A 19,528-nucleotide genomic window follows, 5' to 3' on the forward strand; every position below is an offset into this window, starting at 1 on the left:
CTCGTCGACGGTCCGGTCCGCTCGGCCCGGCCGTGTCGCAGAGGCGATTCCTGCCAGGCCAGGTGGGGGCGGCAGCCCAGGTAAGGATCCGGGACTGAGGGCAGGTGGGGACCAGGACACGCCCCCGTAGCGGCTTTCCCGGGAGGAAGGGCACCGTCCTGTCGCTTCCTCTCTTCCCCTCCCCCACGCTCTGGGGCCTCGCGGTGCCGAGACGTTTCGCTCTGTGCTTTTGGGTGCTGGCGTTAAACTGCTCCCGTCCCGTCCCCCCCCCCCCCGAGCCTCTCTCGCCCCTGTTTGTTCCGCTCGTTCGCAAACCCGCTGGTGGCGTTCGCATCCCCGAGCGGGCGGTGACCGGTTCCGTTATCCGCCCTCCCCTCCCGTTTGTACGCGGCTGGGGGCGGACAGTGACCAGAGGGAGGCTCGTGGCGGGGCAGCCCCGCGAGCTGAAGCGTCCATGAAAACAGGCGTGTAGCGCCCTCTCCAGCGGGCGAGACTGGCCGGCTCCCCTCTGGGGCGGGGCTGTCCCCCCCCCTTACACCCTGTCAAAGAGCCGGACGACGACTGGGTGCCTCGCCTCGTCCGAGCTGACGAGCGAGGCGCAGGCGGGGGCTGAGACGCTGGCGCCGGGGGGAGCGCGGGATGCTGCGAAACAAACAAGAGCGAGACTTTATATCGCGCGCAAAAGCGGGGCTTCGGGGGGGGGGCTGCAGAGGAAAGTGGTGGCCCCGGGTCGTTTCCTCGTCCCCTTCCATTCTCTTTACTCGCACGGCCGGGGGAGGATTCCCGATCCACAAAGCAAACTTGAGATCTGGTTGTTCCATTTCCATGTCGTGCTCTAGCCATTGATCATTGAAGCGTTTCTGTCAAGTTAAATGGGAAAAGTTTAAATAATGACGTTTTCCCTCCATTTTGAATGGTTCTGGTTGAAAGTATATTTAAAGGGAACGAATGCACCCTTCTCTACTATCTTCAAGATTCGCCTTACAAAGGCTGGCAGGTTTTCTCTTCAGTTGGGTATTTGGTAGTTGTCAGTGATGGTCTTTGTCAGTTGCTTTTAAATTTAAAATGTAAATACTGTATAGAAATGGGGAGATGGAGTGGTGTTGCTGTCTTTTCTTCTTTGCCTGTGCCCCTTAACGCGACAAAAAACTAGGTACTAATTTTTTGGTAAGGCTGGTGTGAAAGATACTATGCAAAATACTTTTGTGTTAGATACACCAACTAATGTTTTGACTTGACACCCAACTATTTTACTATACTATTTTGGTATATGTAATATAAGGATAGTTAAAGTCAGATCAAAGTATTGTTTTGTTTTTGCTCTAAGCCAATTTAAGTTTGCTTGCAAGCACATTTTATTTTCCAGATTTTGTAAATGCATTAAATTACATGTAAAAATGTATAATCTGACTTTTTAAAAATAGTATTAAGATAGTATTTTAGTCCTCTTAGTTCTTAAAAAGTTAGCTTGCTGATTCCATTCTTTCTAATCAAATCTCTAAATTGGCACTATACAAATAATTAAGATTGTAAATGTAATTATGGTTGGGCCTGAAGTTTTTGTATTCAGGTTTGTTGATTTAATGTGAAAGTGGCATGAGTGATGGTGTGGGCAAACATAATCTCCTAGACCCCAATTGTACAAAAATGTACATATGTACTGTGAGAACTTCTTCCATTGAAGGCCATGCCTTAGTGAGTATTGTGGAGAGCTTTTCCTAAAGGGTGATTAAATATTATTTAAGTACTGTACAGTCCATGGCCTGGAAACTGCACTGTGAAACTAAAATGCAAAAGACAGTTTGAAGAGCAGCTAGAGAACATGTTGACCATAGGAGGACTGATGATATAACCTAGCATAGAGACAGCCACTCTTCATTAAAAATGTTCACTGCTGTTAGTGGTGGGAACAGTAGTATGGGTAAGGTCCCATTGACTGCTGATGCTTTAACTTAATCATAGGTTTCAGAGTAGCAGCCGTGTTAGTCTGTGTTCGCAAAAAGAAAAGGAGTACTTGTGGCACCTTAGAGACTAACCAATTTATTTGAGCATAAGCTTTCATGAGCTACATCTGATGAAGTGAACTGTAGCTCACGAAAGCTTATGCTCAAATAAATTGGTTAGTCTCTAAGGTGCCACAAGTACTCCTTTTAACTTTAATCATGTTACCTAATCAGGTCCAGATTACACAATGGTTAAAATGGTGGTAGATGCCAGCATTTACGTGTGCAAAACAAGTAGCCAGACAAATAGTGGAAATGGTGGTCTTAAAATTATGTGTCTTACAGAATGTTTGAACACAAAACTAAGAATAAACTAACTTCTCCTTTGTGAATACCTGCTGTTCCATTAGATATGACTACTGGCATGTTCTTCCTTATCTTCAAAGTATGGAGAGTCTCTCTTCACCTTCTGTCTTCTGAAAAACTAGCCTTCTCTTCTAGTATGCACAGCATAACGCATAAATGTTCAGCTCTCCTCAATATTTCCTCCTCAATGTTTCTGCTCAATATGGCAAAGCTGTGGGTTCCTTTGGCATTCTCCCAACATTTCCAAACAGGAAAGGTTTTTCAGTTTTATTTCTCCCTTCAGTCCTGGTAGGGGGATGGGCTACTAAAGGATTCTGAGGGAAGACAGTATTATTGGATGCCCATTCAGTGGTTCAAAGGGGCTATAGCTCTTTCTGCATTCCACAGCAGCAAGAGTGCAAGGAGGCCTTAAATTGCTTAAGGGTAACATTTTGGTGGTAAAAAGAAAAGGAGGACTTGTGGCACCTTAGAGACTAACCAATTTATTAGAGCAATTTATTATTATATTATTATAGAGCAATTTATTAGTCTCTAAGGTGCCACAAGTCCTCCTTTTCTTTTTGCGAATACAGACTAACACGGCTGTTACTCTGAAACCTGTCATTTTGGTGGTAGGACCTGGTCTTTTGGAAAGCATTTTCCTGCCTCTTTCTCTCTTAGCTAGTCCAAAGATCAGGTCAGTAAGAAGGGCAGGAGGCCTCCTGTATGCGTCCCTGTTGTGTGGCCTCTGAATATTCATGTGTCTCTCTAGCTCACTTTATGCATGTGTCATTCAGCACCAGAGGTAGCAGTACCTCCGAACCAGCTCTAAAACTTCTGATGGCTCTCTAATTTGAAAGCATCCTCAAGATCCTCACCCCTTTTGGGCTATCAGCATTGGATCCTGAGCTCTCACAGAAAGAGGTTGGGAGTGGGATAAGACAGAAAACAAATCCAATACCTTCAAATAAATCGGATTTACAGATCGGAATTAGTTTGCCCATTCTTTTAGGGCAGACTGGCGATCCAGTGTATTGAATATTTTGTTCTTCTGGGTCCCTCAGTATGTGTTTGGGAGGCCTTGTTTATTCTGCTGTTTTACCAGACCTTTATTGGTCTTTCTCAGGGATGCAACAGAATAGTTTTGCGCCTTTTGCCGATGCCAGTAGAACTTCTATTTTCTGTCCACCTCCCTTGAAGCATATGATCAGTGTGACCTAACCCTATAAACCTCTTTACCACACTTTCCACTGGCTTTACTCAACAGTGCGATGAAGTGATCTTGTCCATACCTCTAGCGTGACTTATTACTCAAATAACTGGAATCTGAAGGTAGAGGCTATGTAACTACTTTGATTGTGGCATCCATTAACTCAACAAAAATGAAGATTACCTGGAATAGGAAAGTCCTGGAATTGATGTTTTCATTCTAGGACTTCAGTCAGATGGTCTCCTATGTTGGAATAGTGGAGAGAAAACAAAATGAACATCTAGTTATATCACATAATAATTAAGAAAGGCCCACACAACCTTAATTTGGCCCCTTTTGGAGGAGTATATGCATTATAATACAGTCTCAGTGGCAAAGAACTGAGAGCTGCAGGGACAGCCTCTGCTTTTGCTGCTGCCTCTCTGCACAGAGCTAAAGCAGAAGCCCCTCCCTGCAGCTCCCAGCTGTTTGCTGTTGCAGTGGAGCTAACTCCTGGGAGCTGCAGGGATTGGCCCCTGAGGGTAGTGGGGAGTTTGCTGGTGGTCGGGGGACATGACTCAAACTGTTATGGGGGCGAACCTTTAAACTGTGCCCTCCACCCTCAGTAGGCACTAGTGGTCTCTGGCAGAAACCCCTAGCCCTGCTGCAGGGCAGAAGCCCCGAACCTCCCCTCCCTCTACCCAGTCTGGTAGTCAGAGAATGGGGGAAAGTAGGCGGGCGGTGGTGGCTCCATGAGCCATACTTTAACTGTAAAAGAGACGCATGTAACTCATGAGCCACAGTTTGGCCACCCCATGCTATATAATGTGAAGTACTTGAGGGGGAAATCGGGCCCGGGGGGGAGGGTCTCAAATTGGGCACCCAAAAATAGTGGATACTTTTGACTAGGGTGACTGTATTTTCCTATGCTGAATACGGGACACCTGGTAAAATTACTCTGATTGCCGTTGAACTCACTTGAATAAATCAGAACTATGCAGTACAAACATTTAAATTAACATCAAGTTGACTGAGCCCCCGTTAAAAAGAAATACTTCCTAGTTGGATTTATTTTATTTACCTTCTTATCTTTTAAGACTTTCGGGTTCATAGGGGGAGGGTTGACACACACACACACTCTGGTACCTCTTGCTCATGCTGGAGGGGTGGGGAGGGGTGTTGACCAAGCAACCCAACCCTACCTCGCCAGCACTTGGTGCCCTCATGCCTGGCTGGGCCCCTGGGATGGACCCGCCTCTCCTGGTACCTGGCACCGGGTCTTCCCAAGACAACACACAGAATGTGGCCAGCAGAAGCTTTTTGGCACTGTGCAGGAGGGAAGGAATGGGAGCTGCTTCCAGCTGTGGGTGGGGAGGGATGACCTGGCCTGTGTCTTTCAGGGCTCATCTCTTCCCTGTGGCCACCCCCTCCATCCCCACCCCCAGTGGCTGGAAGGAGCTTGTCCCTTCCTGCTGGCACAGTGTTGAAAGGCAGCTAACACCTCCAGGCTGCTGCTGGCCACTTGACATAAGCCAGTAGCCTCCATCTACAGCATGGGCAGAAAGGGGTTAAGTTCCAACGACTATGCACCAGGGCCCAGGGAACCTGATTGCAGGAGCTTCAAGGAACTGGCCAGAGAGGTGGCTCAGCAGGGGAAGGTGCTTAGGGGACAGAGCAGCCCTGTGCTCCCTGGGGGCAGGACCCAGGGTGAGGGGCAGTGTGTCACCATAAATTATGGTGCCCTATGTATGTGTGTGTGTGGGGGGGGTGTTCATGCTCAAGGGCTGCAGAACCGTGGAGACAGGAGCTGTGGAGGCTGCTCACATGGGGAGGCTGGGGGGGGCCTCACATGGGGAGGCTGGCACCAGCAGCAGGAAGTGGAGCAACCCAGCCTAGTCCTCTCCCCCCGCCCCAGGTGTGTTGCTTGGGTGCAAGGGGGGGTTGGGGAAAGGACTGTCCCCCGCACTCACAGGTAATGCGGGGCCACTCCACTTCTTGACGGCTGGTTCGGCTTCCCCCGCCCTGCCCCCAGGTGTGTTGCTTGAGGCGGGGAGAACCGACCCCTGCATTCATCGGCAGTGGGAAGTGAAGCAACTCGGCTGGGAGCTGGCAGAGTGGAGCGGGCTGGGGCCGGATTGCTCCGCTTCCTGCTGGTGAGTGCAGGGTCTGGCCTGACCCCTGCTGCTGGTGCAGGCCCCCTGCTAATCCTCCAGGCAGCGTCCCTTGCTGGAGAAGAGGCTTGCGGGGAAGAGGTGGAATAGGGGCGGAGCAGGGGGGAAGACTAAGAGGCGGGGAGGAGGGAGTTGTCCCTGGCCCCACACTCCCTGTAGGGACGGCCCTGCCCCTTGCAGTGGCTGCAGCCGGCCTGGTGGGGGCAGGCAGTGGTTGGGGGATAGAGCTGGCTGTCAGAGCTGGTGCTGCCGCGTATGCAGCACGCAGCTGTGTAGGGCACCATGAAATTTGGGACAATTTGGTGCCCCAAATTTCATGGTGCCCTACGCAGCTGCGTATGCCGAGGGACAGCTCTGCTGAGGGGGGTGGGTGAAGAGGGTGCTAAGCCCCTGCCCGATGGGCTGCTTGGAGCCTGCAGGTTCAGGCTGAGCAGGCTGGAAATGGCTTCCTCGTCCTTTCCCCCGCCATTCCAGAGCTTAGCAGAGAGAGCCTTCCTTGTGCCAGCGCTATGTGGGGCTTTGACACAGGCAGGACTGGGCTCCGCTTGGCTAGCACCCCAGGCCAGAGGGTTTTGGGCTTTCCCAGGGTGTTGGCCCAGCCACTGGCGGAGGGGGGGAAGGAAGGAGCCTGCTGGCCGGGCTGTTGGTGAGCTCAGCGCTCCGACCAGGGGCTGGTTCTCTGTGCAGCGCTGGGAGTGGGATGCGCTCCAGTTGGGGGGATATGGAGAAGCAGTAGGGCTCAGGGAGCTGAAGGAGCAAAGCAGGGAGGAGCTGATGGGTGGGTAGCAGAGGCAACACCTAACCAACTGCTGCCTGGCATCTGCCCACACACAACAGCCACTGCAGTCAGTGCTGGTCAGAAATGGGACAGATGGGCGGGGCCCTGCTGGCTAAGAGCCAGCACGCAGCAGGGGCTGTGCTGATGGACCAGCAGGAGGAGTGGCTAGCCCCACGCGTTGCATCTTCATCCCGCTACCAGACTCACGCACACACCCCCACCGTCAGCTGCTGGATCCCCCCACTCACCACTGGTGGGTGGGAGGCTGGCAAGCAGGGATCCGGCCAACAGCAGGACCTGCTGAGACTGATGGGAGAGGAGTGGGGAGACGGAAAATACAGGACAGTTTGCCCATTTTGCAGAAAAAAGGACACCTGCAGGAGGGTTTAAATACAGGACTGTCCCTTTAAAAACAGGACATCTGGTCATTTTACTTTTGATCTTAATCTGTCTATCAACTCCCCATATGTGAAATGGGGATAATATCTCCATATCTCATAAGTATTGTGAAAATACATAAATAAATGGTTGCAAAGCACTCAGATATTATCATGATGTATACCATAGAAAAAGCCATGAGGAAATTTAATAATTTTCTCTTCAGAGCAGTTTCAATAATGTGCATTAAATAAGACATGAGGCAGTATGTCATTCAATATGGATAATACAGCTGCTCTTTCAGTGAGTACCATCCATCCTGTGCACTGAATGAGGTAGGGATCTTGTGGAAAAAATAGTTTGTGATCATGTCATTAAGGACTGTATCATAATATATTCTCTGGGGGCACATGGATTAAAGTTGCACAAGCAACTTTAATTCTGGTATTTCCTAAATTCTGAGTGCTTGACTTGGCAATCTTAATAATGTTCTTTTAAAATAGGTTTTTTGTTTTGGTGCATAATATGGATAACACACGTAGATTCAACAGATTTGGAATGCTTTATTTTTGCATTCCGGAATAGACCATCACAATTGTGCTTCTGTATAGAAAGATTAGGGGAAAAAAGGTGGGAATGAAGGTCTGGCTTAAATTTGTCATTTGATGTACTTTTTTTTAGGGATTCTTTTGGAAAATGCCAAACAGAAGATTTGCGGCTGGTGAGGTGGTGATGGGTCGTTGGCCAGGAAGTGTCCTCTATTATGAAGTACAAATAACTAGCTATAATGACCTCACTCACTTTTACACTGTTCAGTACAAAGATGGAACTGAGCTTGAGTTGAGGGAAAGCGATATAAGGGTAAGTGTTCATCTGTATAATAATATTTAGAATCCATACTGAAGTCCTGACTAAGTTCAAAATGTGTACTATATTAAAAGTTTTAAGAACTTTGATCCCATTTGCTATCTAGAAAACTTGGTGATATATTTTGAAAATGAAGGCCCAGGCCTGCAAGTATTCCACAAATAGAGCTCCCATTACAGGACTGTACCACACAATTGTGGAATTGCCTACAGAGCTGTTAGCTAGATTTTTGTTAAGTAAGCCAATTTAAAAAACAAAATCTAAGTTTCTTTTAAAATACCCTTTTTAAAATAGTATGTACAGAGCAATTAAAAAAATACTCTTTTCGTAAGGGTATTCTGCTCCAATGATGACTAGTAGAGTTCTTAAGGATGAGGAGAATAACACCAAACATCCTAAAAGAAAAGGAGTACTTGTGGCACCTTAGAGACTAACACATTTATTTGAGGGGGGAAAAAACCTTTTGTAGTGATAATCAAGGTGGGCCATTTCCAGCACGTCTGAGGAACAGTGGGGGAGGCGAGGAAATAAACATGGAAATAGTTTTACTTTGTGTAATGACCTATCCAATACCAGTCTTTATTCAAGCCTAAGTTAATTGTATCCAGTTTGCAAATTAATTCCAATTCAGCAGTCTCTCGTTGGAGTCTGTTTTTGAAGTTTTTTTGTTGAAGAATTGCCACTCTTAGGTCTGTAATCGAGTGACCAAAGAGATTGAAGTGTTCTCTGACTGGTTTTTGAATGTTATAATTCTTGACATCTGATTTGTGTCCATTTATTCTTTTACGTAGAGATTGTCCAGTTTGACCAATGTACATGGCAGAGGGGCATTGCTGGCACATGATGGCATATATCACATTGGTAGATGTGCAGGTGAACAAGCCTCTGATAGTGTGGCTGATGTGATTAGGCCCTATGATGGTGTCCCCTGAATAGATATGTGGACACAGTTGGCAACGGGCTCAGGCCCATCCCTCTCCTCCTTACTCTATGCCATGTGCCTGCTTCTTGCCTCTTAAATTTGTTCAGTTGCTATTACTTGTGAATGCCTTCCTGTAGGACCTGCCTATGAGTTTCCCTTGAATGTAATATCTATGTGCTAATGCGTGAGACAGGAAGTCAACTGACAGCAGCAGAATGCTAAAACTGAATAGACACCAAATGCTGTCAAATGCATAAAGTACACAGGGAGGAAGACATTTCCATTATAATATTACAGATAGAAGGTACAACCTTTTTAGACATAGTTTTTAAGTGGATGGTACTCTAAGATACTGCTTAATCTTGACCCTTACATACGAGCTGCAAAAGAATGGAAGGAAGTATACTTCCTTTTTTTGTGTGTTTTTGTTTTTTTTTGTGTAATGGCTTGAAAGTTGTTTTTTAAAAAGATCTTTCAGATAGTAGGTCTAATTTTTAGATGGCAGTCTTGTCTTCTGTAGTTGGCTGTGTTGCACAAGAAAAAATGGGACTCTGAATTCTCCACTAGAGATGGTAATTGTGGTTGTGTATTGTAGACTTGGGTGAGGCGTTTTCATCGGTGTGTTATCAGGTGCTTACTCCAGAGATAATCTAGATGACGCGGTGGGAAAAATGCCTGAATCCTCTCAACATTTCAGTTTCCACCATTGGTAACTCGTGGAATTATGCTGAATTGTACTCTCTGTTGAAGTCTTAAATAGTCTAAAGTGGGTGAAAGATGAAGGAAAGGTCATTTTAATTTATAAGCAAGTTATTTAAAATCGCTGTTCAACACCAAAGAGTCAAAGGAATTATGTGAACTCTTTTTGTTCAAATGAGAATCTGTTTGTTAGGGGTTTCTTATGGCTACTGATGAGGTTAGAATTGTTTTAGAAAGAAAAAATATGTTTAAATGATAGGAAGCATGCATATGAGGACTAATGAAAGCTTGTTCCGTTCAGTTTGGGGCAGGGTTGCTATCTATTCTAAACACTGCTTTTCTGAACAACATTTAGCAATTTTGATAATGAAGGGAATAAAAATCTTCATTACCGTCATGGCTTTCACCACCACTCTTGGGACAAAAAAACTCCTCTCTTTCCTGATCCTGAAATATGTTCAGATCAGGTGAGGAGAAGGGACCAGAGATATTAACATCTCCTTGGCTGTGTCCTGAACAAGTCCTGATAAGAAAAGCTAAGGTTTCTACTACTGGTCCCTTCCTAATGTCAGTTTTTTCCATAATCTTTATCACTTTGAATGAATAGCTGTGCCTTTCAAAGTAGTCAGGTCCCCAAGCCATTGAGGATAAAATTTCCAAATAGTTCCCAAATGACTTAGACATTTAAATTTTTACTGAAAGTCAGTAGGATGTAGGTCTCTAAATCACTGTGGCCTTGTCATCATTATCAAAGACTGGTCGTTTCTTAATGCAAATTAGAAAATTGAGTTAGCGTCGGCCACCAACTTAACCTGCTAAATTGTGCGAAAGCTACAGATTACCTTGTCTTCACTAGGATTTGACCTCTAATAGCCTTACTCGAGTGAGGTAATGTCTACACTGGCAATTGAACGACAAAACTCTCTCTCCCCCCCCCCCCACACACAAACATTTTGCTGGCGGTAAGCTCGCTTGGGTAGGAAGGTTTTTGTCGGCAGGAGAGCCGACAAAGAGTGGCTACACTGTGCGACTTTTAGCGGCATGGCTGTAGTGACACAGCCATGGCGCTAAAAGCTGTGTAGAGTAGAGTTAGCCTTAGACATACTTTTTTCCTAGTGAAGATACAATCTTAGGTGCTTTTGAAAACTTTACCCTTACAGTTTTATATGTGAAAAACAATATCTTAAACTCCATCCAGAAACCAGTGTGGATCCTGAAACTTTGGTGTTATGTGTTCTTAGTGAGAAATACTGCTTTTTAAATGGGCTGCCACATTCTACAGCACTCTGTTTCTAGGTTGATTTAAAGTGAGTTGCCTTGTGCAAAACACATTGCAGTAATCTAATCTTGGGGTGATAAATGCAGAAGTAACAGAGTTCACATCTGAATGAAGTGGTTTCAGTCTCCTGGTCAGATATCGATGAGTCTTCCTTACCACAGCTGCTAATAAATCATTGAGCAGCAGCTGGGAATTCAACCATACTGTCATGATGCAAACTTTAACAAGTAGTAGGCATGCACCTTACATTAAAGGGAAGATAATTGTTGTCATATCTCATTTTATAGTTGCTTCTCTCAGATTATGTTAGTTTTATTTTAGACTGAGGTCAAGTCTACACTGTAAACTTATATGGGTATAACTACGTCACTGAGGAATGTGAAAAATCCACATCACTGAGCAGTGCATTTATATCAAGCAAACTTCTGGTGTAGACAGCACTATGTTGAGAGGAGGGCTTCTCCTGTCAATATGTTAATCCACCTCAATGAGAGGCGGTACTTCTGTCGGAGGGAAAAGCCCTCCTGTTAGTGTAGTAGCAGCATCTTTGCAGAAGTGCAACAGCTAGGTCTCATCTGTGCGCCTAATCTCTACAATCTCAGGGAGAAGCCATTCAACAGAACTGGTTGAATCGATGACGGTGAAATAGAGCTGGGTGGTATTAGCGTACTGAAAATACTGTATTCCAGTCTTCCTCAGGGACCTGCGTACACACTGAACAACAGGGGAAACAAGTTAGAGTTCTGCAGAACTCCATGAGAGAGTACAGATGGCAGAAAATTTCCAAAAACTATGCTCTGCAATATCATAGAATCATAGAATATCAGGGTTGGAAGGGACCTCAGGAGGTCATCGAGTCCAACCCCCTGCTCAAAGCAGGACCAATCCCCAATTTTTGCCCCCGATCCCTAAATGGCCCCCTCAAGGATTGAGCTCACAACCCTGGGTTTAGCAGGCCAATGCTCAAACCACTGAGCTATCCCTCCCCCCCTTCTGATATCTGGAACAAGATCTCAGAAGGCAGCCTGTTTATTCCTGCTGGGATTGTGAGAAGAGTCAGTGGTATCATAGGCAGCTGACATGAAGACCTTGATCTTCACTGCTGCTAGAGGGAGAATGTATTACAATGTTGTTAGTGAAATCTCTGTGCTATACCCAGGTGTGCACCCAAATTTGGCAAGGATTAATGAGACCTGAAGCAACCATATACTTAAGCCTGTCTTGCCTCAGTTGCTTTGATATTAACCAGAAATGGAAGAATAGGGATTAAATACTAATGAGATTCAGCCATTTTGGTCTTATGGAATGTTAGCTGAGTAGGGAAGCTTTGCATTACCCCTGTGTCTGTTCAATTACTAGAGCTGAAAATTGAGTCCCTTTGAGTCCTAAATTTACTACAAATATTTAAACACTTTTATAGGTATTAGATGTTTAAAGCGGTACAAATATATGTTGAGAAATAACAGCTAAAGTTACTATGTCTAATTGTATCTTTATAACTCAACTTGTTCTTTCATTTAGAAAAAACTTTACAAATCATATTTAATGTTTCCTATTTCTTTCAGTCTGTGTCATCATTTAAACCTCGAAAAAGCAATTCTTCCTCCAGTTCTCCTTCCAGACGCAGTGGTAGCAGATCCAGATCTCGTTCTCCTGGTCGATCAGCAAAAGGCAAACGTCGTTCTTCCTCCCAAAGCAGAGAATCTAGAGATGAGAAAAAGAAAACCGTTCGGGAAACTAACTTAACTCTTCTGGTATTGGATTCATTTCTGATTGAGATCTGTCCACTTGCACTGATATGTACTATGTTCTATAAATATGTATAGTCTAAAATGACATTTTTTTAGAGGAGTGAAAACTTTGAAGATTTGGATCTGTGGGTATGTGTCTAGATTTAAAGAAAAAAATTAATAGCACTGTAAATAGAGGTTGAAACAGATTTCCTTCCCAGTTGCTATTATAAGCATAGTATTGCTTATGGTCAGGGCCTGGCTGTAGAATTATGCTCAGGAAGCTCCACTTTCATTTTAACAAAATAAATTTCCTAGCTTACATGGTTATGAAACTTGAAAATGTGTAAAGAGGATGCAGTAATACCTCCTTGAGTTTGCACAGAACTTGAAGCGCTAGTTCTAAGAGGTTTGAACTATCCCACTTATCTTAATTGTTGCTAATATTGAAATCTAAAGATGAATATCTGTGCCACACTGAAAATGTGGAGACAACATAAAGTCAAATTTAGTATCAAAATGAGCAGGTGCAGCAGAATTGATTATATTTATTTTCACATTTAATTAATTAAAAACCTGTATATTAAAAATTTATCTGAAGCTGCTGCAGAAAGTTGGGATTTTGGTGCAGAATTTAGGACTAACTTGCTGTGGAGTATATGGGGCCTTGCCTATGCATGAGGATGCATAAATGTTTTCATTATAAAGGATCATTTTCTGATAGCTTTTAGCTGTCAAACTTTTGGCTTTCAAGCTGAAATTTTGCACATTTGTTCTAACTTGGAAGTGAATTTGTGTTGAAAATTTTGATTAAAAATGGACTAGCAGCTTTTGAGAATGAAGATTAGCAGAGGTGACACATGTCTGCTTTTATAAGAACTTTGTTTTGAAGTGCTTCAGTGAGAAGAGATGGGAACTTGAAATAAGGGTGGGACATAGTTTCTAGTTTAAAAATGTGCCTTTCACTAATCCATTAAAATTATTTTTCGTTTGGCTGAGTTATAACTCCTTAAAAACATACTGTGGCTTGTGCTCTGGATTTTGTTTTATAATGACCTAATTTTCTAGCTTTCAGATGACTTAAAGGCCCAGGGCATAGCTTGTTGACAACATGCCCACATGCTGTGTTTCTGACTTGTGGCCCACAATTCTCCTTCTGTGCATGAGGGTCCTCATAATGCAGAACAGTGGAGTTTCAACTTGCTTAAAGCTTAGGGAGCAGACATTTTGAACACTGGCATGGTAGGAGTGACTAGCTCGTGAAGAATTCATAATTTTGTTCTGTCTCCTTAGCTACAGGCAGGTTTTTCTGAGCCTCCCTGCTGTGAAGCAGAAACTGAAACCAAAACCAAAATTTTATTTGATCAGTTAGATTTTTCAAAAGCTGTGTAGCCAGACTTCAGGTTTGTCTGAAGGACATATTTGGCTCCTATTTTTACTGTGGAAAGGTATAAGTTAAGTGGCATCTTTTTGACTTGGCAGGTCTGCTCCTTTTTTGTATATCTCTGCAGAACAAACAATTTTGGGAGAGTGAATTAGCTTGCGTAACAAAATGGTTAAATGGACACACTTTTTGTAATTGACGTTTCAGTTCACTGAGTTAAAAGTGATTTGGGAACTGTACCTACCCCTGAATTCCCCCAATTGATTTTTCTGATTTATTATTTTCCTACTTTTAAAGGAGTTCTCTCCCCTATTTCCTTTAAGACGCATCCAAACAGTGGAGATTGCCTCTACTTGTTTTTCAGAAAAAGGCTGTCAGGTGCTCAAAGTAAACAAATGGGGAGGGATAACAAAATACCTTCTCTATTTTTTTTAATTACAGTAGTCTACTGTTGTTACAAACACTACTGTTGGTAAATATTTTTTTAATTGTTCATTATGTACTTCAATGGTCGCATTTAAAAATTCACTTTCTTCTTCTAACTAGAAACTGAATGAGAACAACACTAGCAGGTACAATGGTGAACCTGATAGTACAGAAAGGAATGATACTTCCTACAAAATATTACAGGTGAGAGAGCTAAGAACTGTATGTCTTATGACCACAGTAAATCTGCAGCATTACTAGAAAATAGTGTTTGTTATTAGTATGGTGCTAAGCATTTTACAGATTGGTATGAAGATGAGATTCTGTCCTAATGAGATTATTTACTATCTAAATGGACAATATATAAATTAAGGGGAGGGCTTTGGAATGCAACACACAGCCAAGAAGAGATTGAATAGTGAAGTTTAGCACTCATTTCACTAATTCCATGGCTGCTTTTTAAAATAATTTCTTCTAGCAGGGGAAGGTGGTCATTTAGGTTAACACTCATCTGAAGGGAGGACTAGGGCTTGTAGAATTGGAAAGGGTGGAGACAGCAGATGTGCTTATTAAGCAGAATGTTTGCCTTTTGGCTGTCTTCTCTTCTACTGCTAATATAGTTGAATACCTTTTAACTGAGGAAAAATGCATTGTACTTCAGTGCTCAGATCTGAGTAATGTTCTCTTGATTACACCACTCTGTAAAATAAGACATGGTAATTGTTTGGTTTTTGTAACCTTTTGTTCTTTATCAGCAGAAAGTTGAATCAGAGCTAGAAATTGGGCATGTGCTTGACCAGTATACCTTACATCCAAGAAGACAGAAGAAAAAGGAAGAAATATTTTTGGAACAGAGAGTTTTTGAGACAGCAAAAACTACTGAAAAAGTATCAACACAAACAAAGGAGCTCGAGTTTGGTGGAAGAATTGGTATGTATGTTAACAATAGTGATAGTCACAGATTTATTTTTACTTGATATCACGTTGCCATTCTCAAAGATTCCCTTCTTTCTCCCCCAATTATGGTCATTCATCTGATGCTACTGTATCTTGTTTGCCTTTGGTGACCTTGATACCTCACACTTGGTTCTGTTGTGACCTTCTGTGAGGCAGATGAGCGATTATCATGATCTTTCTACTGCATGTTGGGATACTCCTTGAAGTTACTAGAGTAAGCATCTTTAAATTTCATAATTTGAAAAGCCAGTTGTCTCAAACTCAGATATTCTACCTTTTGGAGAACTACTGAAGGCAAATGTACTTTACTTCAATGGAATTAGTATGATCAGTTTATTTTTTTTAAAAGACAATTGCAAAATAACTGGGTTTAATGCTGTAAAAATAAGACAAGGAAAATTTTGGCTGAATAAGGGGTGGTGAAAGATTTCTGACCATTAGTTGATTGAAATCTGGAATAGTTTACAAAGGGAAATAGTGGAGTACCATTGCTTTGGGACGCTGGGTTTTCAGTCTTACATTCTTTGTTATTACAGAAGTAGCCCTTTGGAGTTACAATTAGAGAGGACAAAACTAGAAAAAAATCCATGAGGGAAGCATTCTTGCACTTAGTTCTGTGAATACAGACACCTCGAATGTGGCACACACATTTTCACACAGTGCCTGTGCTAACCACCACTGCCTGTTGCATGTGGTGACTTATTTATTAATTTATACTACTGTAGTTGGACACAACCCTCGAATAAATCCCTTTATATCTATAGCTATATGGTGAACTGCTTTTATTAGCAGGTATTGGTAGGTAAGCAAGTCTAAGGGGGAAAAAAAGAGTTCAGGAGAGTTGGCAGCTTTTTAAAGATATATCCCAGTGCATAGGAAAGATAGGAAGTACAGTAAAAGATAACCCTGGCTTAACCAGGGGGTCTTCAATTACCTGAAGCTCAGACTCCTCCAAAAAGTGGAAAAAAAGTCAAATCATGGAAGATGTGGGGGGGGAAAAAAACCACAAGCGTTAGGGACAAAATTAGAAAGGCCAAAGGCACAAAACAAGATTAAACTAGCTAGGGACATAAAGGATAACAATAAAACATTTTACAAATACATTAGAAGCAAGATGACCAAGGATAAGATAGGCCCATTACTCCATGAGGAGGGAAAGACAATAACAGAAAACAATGGACAAAAGTGTTAAACACCTTTTTTGTTCCAGTTTTCACCAAAAAGGTTAGCAGTGATCTGACAACTAACATAATGAACATCAGTGTAAATTGGGTAGGATCTGAGGCTAAAATAGGGAAAAACAAGTTAAGAATGAACTTTCACAGGAAAATAAGACAAACACCTATCTATGGGTAAACACCTATCTATGGGTGAACACTTTTCAAAAAGCGATCACTCTATATCAGTCCTAATCCTTAAAGGAAACCTATACAACAAGATGAGCCTGGGAGCTTAAATTTATTACCCTGCTAGACATGGAAAAACATGGACTCGACAGATTTATGGCTTATTAAAACAATCTGTAATCCACTAACCCCCTTTTTTGTCCTATGACTGCAAAGATGTTAACAGGCCACTCTGCCTTGAATGGTCCTTTATCAGCGTGTGCTACTTATGCCAAGCAAACTGTTCCACCTTGCACTTTGTTGTGATGCTGGGAGCGCCTTTCCCAGATCTGAAGAGGAGCTCTGTGTGGCTCAAAAGCTTCTCTCTCACCAACAGAAGTTGGTCAAATAAAAGATACTACCTCACCTACCTTGTCTCTCTAATAGACATCTAAGGCCATGTCTACACTACCACTTTTGTCAGTATAACTATGTCCCTCAGGGGTGTGAAAAAAACACAGCACTGTGCAACATAAGTTACATCAACAGAAGTGCCAATGTGGACAGTGCAAATGGCAGGAGAGCGTCTCCTGTTGACATAGCTACTATAGAGGCGGTTTTATTATGTTGATGGGCAAGCTGTCTTCTGTTGGCATAGAGCAGCTACATAAGCAGTTTTACAGTGGCGCAACTGCACCGGTACAGCTGTAAGCTTGCTACTGTAGACATGGCCTAACTTAGACAAGTGAGATGGCTTAAGTCAGCAGGGACTGATGAAATACATCCTAGAATATTTAAGGAACTGGCTGAAGAGATCTCTGAGCCATCAGCAGTTATCATTGAGAACCTGGGGAGAATGGGAGAGATCAGAGGGAAAATATAATACCTATGAATAAAAGGGGGAATATGAACAACCAAGGGAATTATAAACCAGTCATCTTAACTTTGGTACTTGGAGGGATAGTGGAGCAAATAATCAAGTTGTGAGCACCTAGAAGATAAGGTGATAAATAACAGCCAACTTGGATTTGTCAAGAACAAATCATGTCAAACAAACCTAATATCCTTTGATGGCAATGAGCCTTGTGGATGGGAGGAAGAAGTAGATTTGATATCTCAGCTTTAATAAGGCTTTTAATACTGTCTCACTTGCCCATCTCATAAGCAAACTAGGGAAATCTAGCCTAGACAAACGTACCATGAGGTGGGTGCACAACTGGTTGTAAAATCATACTAAGGGTATGTCTACACTACGAAATTAGGTCGAATTTATAGAAGTTGGATTTTTTGAAAGCGATTTTATTCAGTCAATTGTGTGTGTCCCCACTTAAGACCATTAAGTAGGCGGAGTGCGTTCACAGTACTGAGGCTAGTGTGGACTTCCGGAGTGTTGCACTGTGGGTAGCTATCCCACAGTTCCCGCTGTCTCCGCCGCCCATTGGAATTCTGGGTTGAGATCCCAATGCCTGATGGGGCAAAAAACATTGTCGCGAGTGGTTCTGGGTATATGTCTTCAGGCCCCCCGCTCCTCCCCAAAAGCAATGGCAGACAATCGTTTTGTGCCTTTTTTTCCTGGGTTACCCGTGCAGATGCCATACCATGGCAAACATGGAGCCCGCTCAGCTCACCGTCACTGTACATCTCCTGGGTGCTGGCAGACGTGGGACTGCATTGCTACACAGCAGCAGCTCATTGCCTTGTGGCAGCAAATAGTGCAGTATGACTGGTAGCTGTCCTTGTCGTCTCCTGGGTGCTCTTGGCCGGCCTCGGTCAGGTCGATTGGCGCGCCTGGGCAGACAAGGGGTGCTCCTGGCAGACCTCAGTAAAGTCTGTCGGGGTGCCTGCAAATAAATGGGGGTGATGCAGGTCATTCTCTTCTTTAAGTTTTGTCTAATGGAGATTCAGTCTTGCCTGGAATATTGGCAGAGGGATAGCTCTGTGGTTTGAGCATTGGCCTGCTAAATCCAGGGTTGTGAGTTCAATCCTTGAGGGGACCATTCTGTCTCAGGCTGCTCTCCCAGCCAGCAGCACCATCTGCTGCTAGCCTACCCCTTGCTCCCCCCTCTCTCACTCCATGAAAGCAACAGCCAACAATTATTTCACGCCTTTTTCCTTGCGGGCGCCATATTGCTGTCAGCATTGTCATCCTTCTGCCACTTCCGCTTCCACTCTGCTCTCCTGCTCACGCCATACTACGGCAAGCATGGAGCCCGCTCAGATCACCGCGGCAGTTGTGACCGCTCTAAACACCACGTACATTATCATGCAGTATATGCAGAACCAGAACCTGCAAAAGCTGGCGAGTAGGCGATGGCCGGAGGCCCTCCACCGCATTCTTGGGTGTCTGGGTGAGGAGGGCGGTTGGTTACACAGGGGCTGCAGCGGTGGTCTGTGCTCCTGCTGCCTTTCCTGCACCTCAACCATATGCCGGAGCATATCAGTTTGATCCTCCAGTAGCCTCAGCATTGCATCCTGCCTCCTCTCATCACGCTGACGTCACCTCTCCTCTCGCTCGTCCCTCCTGTCCCCTTGCTCATCCCTCCTCTCGCTCCCTCCTGTCCTTGTGTTCATTTTGTGCTTTCCTGGACTCTGACATTGTCTCCCTCAGTGCACTGTGCTGGGCTCTTTCAGTGTGGGAGGCCTGCATGAGCTCAGAGAACATTTCATTGCGAGTGCGGTTTTTTCTGTCTTCTAATCTTTGATAGCCTCTGGGACGGAGATGATACGTGGAGCGATGAAACATTTGCAGCTGTGGGAGGGGGAAAAAAGATTAGTCTTTAAAAAGAGACACTTTAGAGAACAATGGGTAAACTTTCACAGTGAAGCAAGCTGTTAACATTACAGAGAACGTGTGCTTTCTTTACAAGGTTGCATTTTGCCTCTTATATTGAGGGCCTGCCGGTATGGTGTGAGAGATCACACATGCAGGGCCGGCGGGCAGCAGAATTCGGCTTGCAGGCAGATGTGGTAAGCCACAGTCTTTTGGCTTCTTTAACCTTCCTAACACGTGGGAATGGTTTCAAACAGCAGCACTCTCAGTTCACATACCAAGCACCTGTTGGGTTGGCCCTTTAAAATGGGTTGGCCATTTAAAAGGAGGGGCTGCGGTTTTCAGGTTAACGTTGTCAAAGTCAG

The 19,528-nt window shown here is 44.0% G+C and overlaps 1 protein-coding gene across 2 annotated transcripts in view; it reads left to right on the top strand.

The window, feature by feature from the left end:
• Nucleotides 1-19,528, top strand: part of LBR (lamin B receptor) — a 49,544-nt gene continuing 30,016 nt past the window's right edge. The window contains exons 1-5 of one of the 2 annotated variants that reach the window (XM_073338741.1): nt 1-80; nt 7,486-7,665; nt 12,137-12,325; nt 14,232-14,315; nt 14,867-15,041. In XM_073338741.1, the coding sequence (XP_073194842.1) occupies nt 7,501-7,665; nt 12,137-12,325; nt 14,232-14,315; nt 14,867-15,041 (613 nt within the window). In that variant the 5' untranslated portion in view covers nt 1-80; nt 7,486-7,500. The remainder of the gene's footprint in view (nt 81-7,485; nt 7,666-12,136; nt 12,326-14,231; nt 14,316-14,866; nt 15,042-19,528) is intronic. The other variant, XM_073338743.1, reaches the window with a different exon arrangement.

This window comes from Lepidochelys kempii, chromosome 3 (genome assembly GCF_965140265.1).
Source record: "Lepidochelys kempii isolate rLepKem1 chromosome 3, rLepKem1.hap2, whole genome shotgun sequence".
NCBI classification, from domain to species: Eukaryota; Metazoa; Chordata; order Testudines; family Cheloniidae; genus Lepidochelys; species Lepidochelys kempii.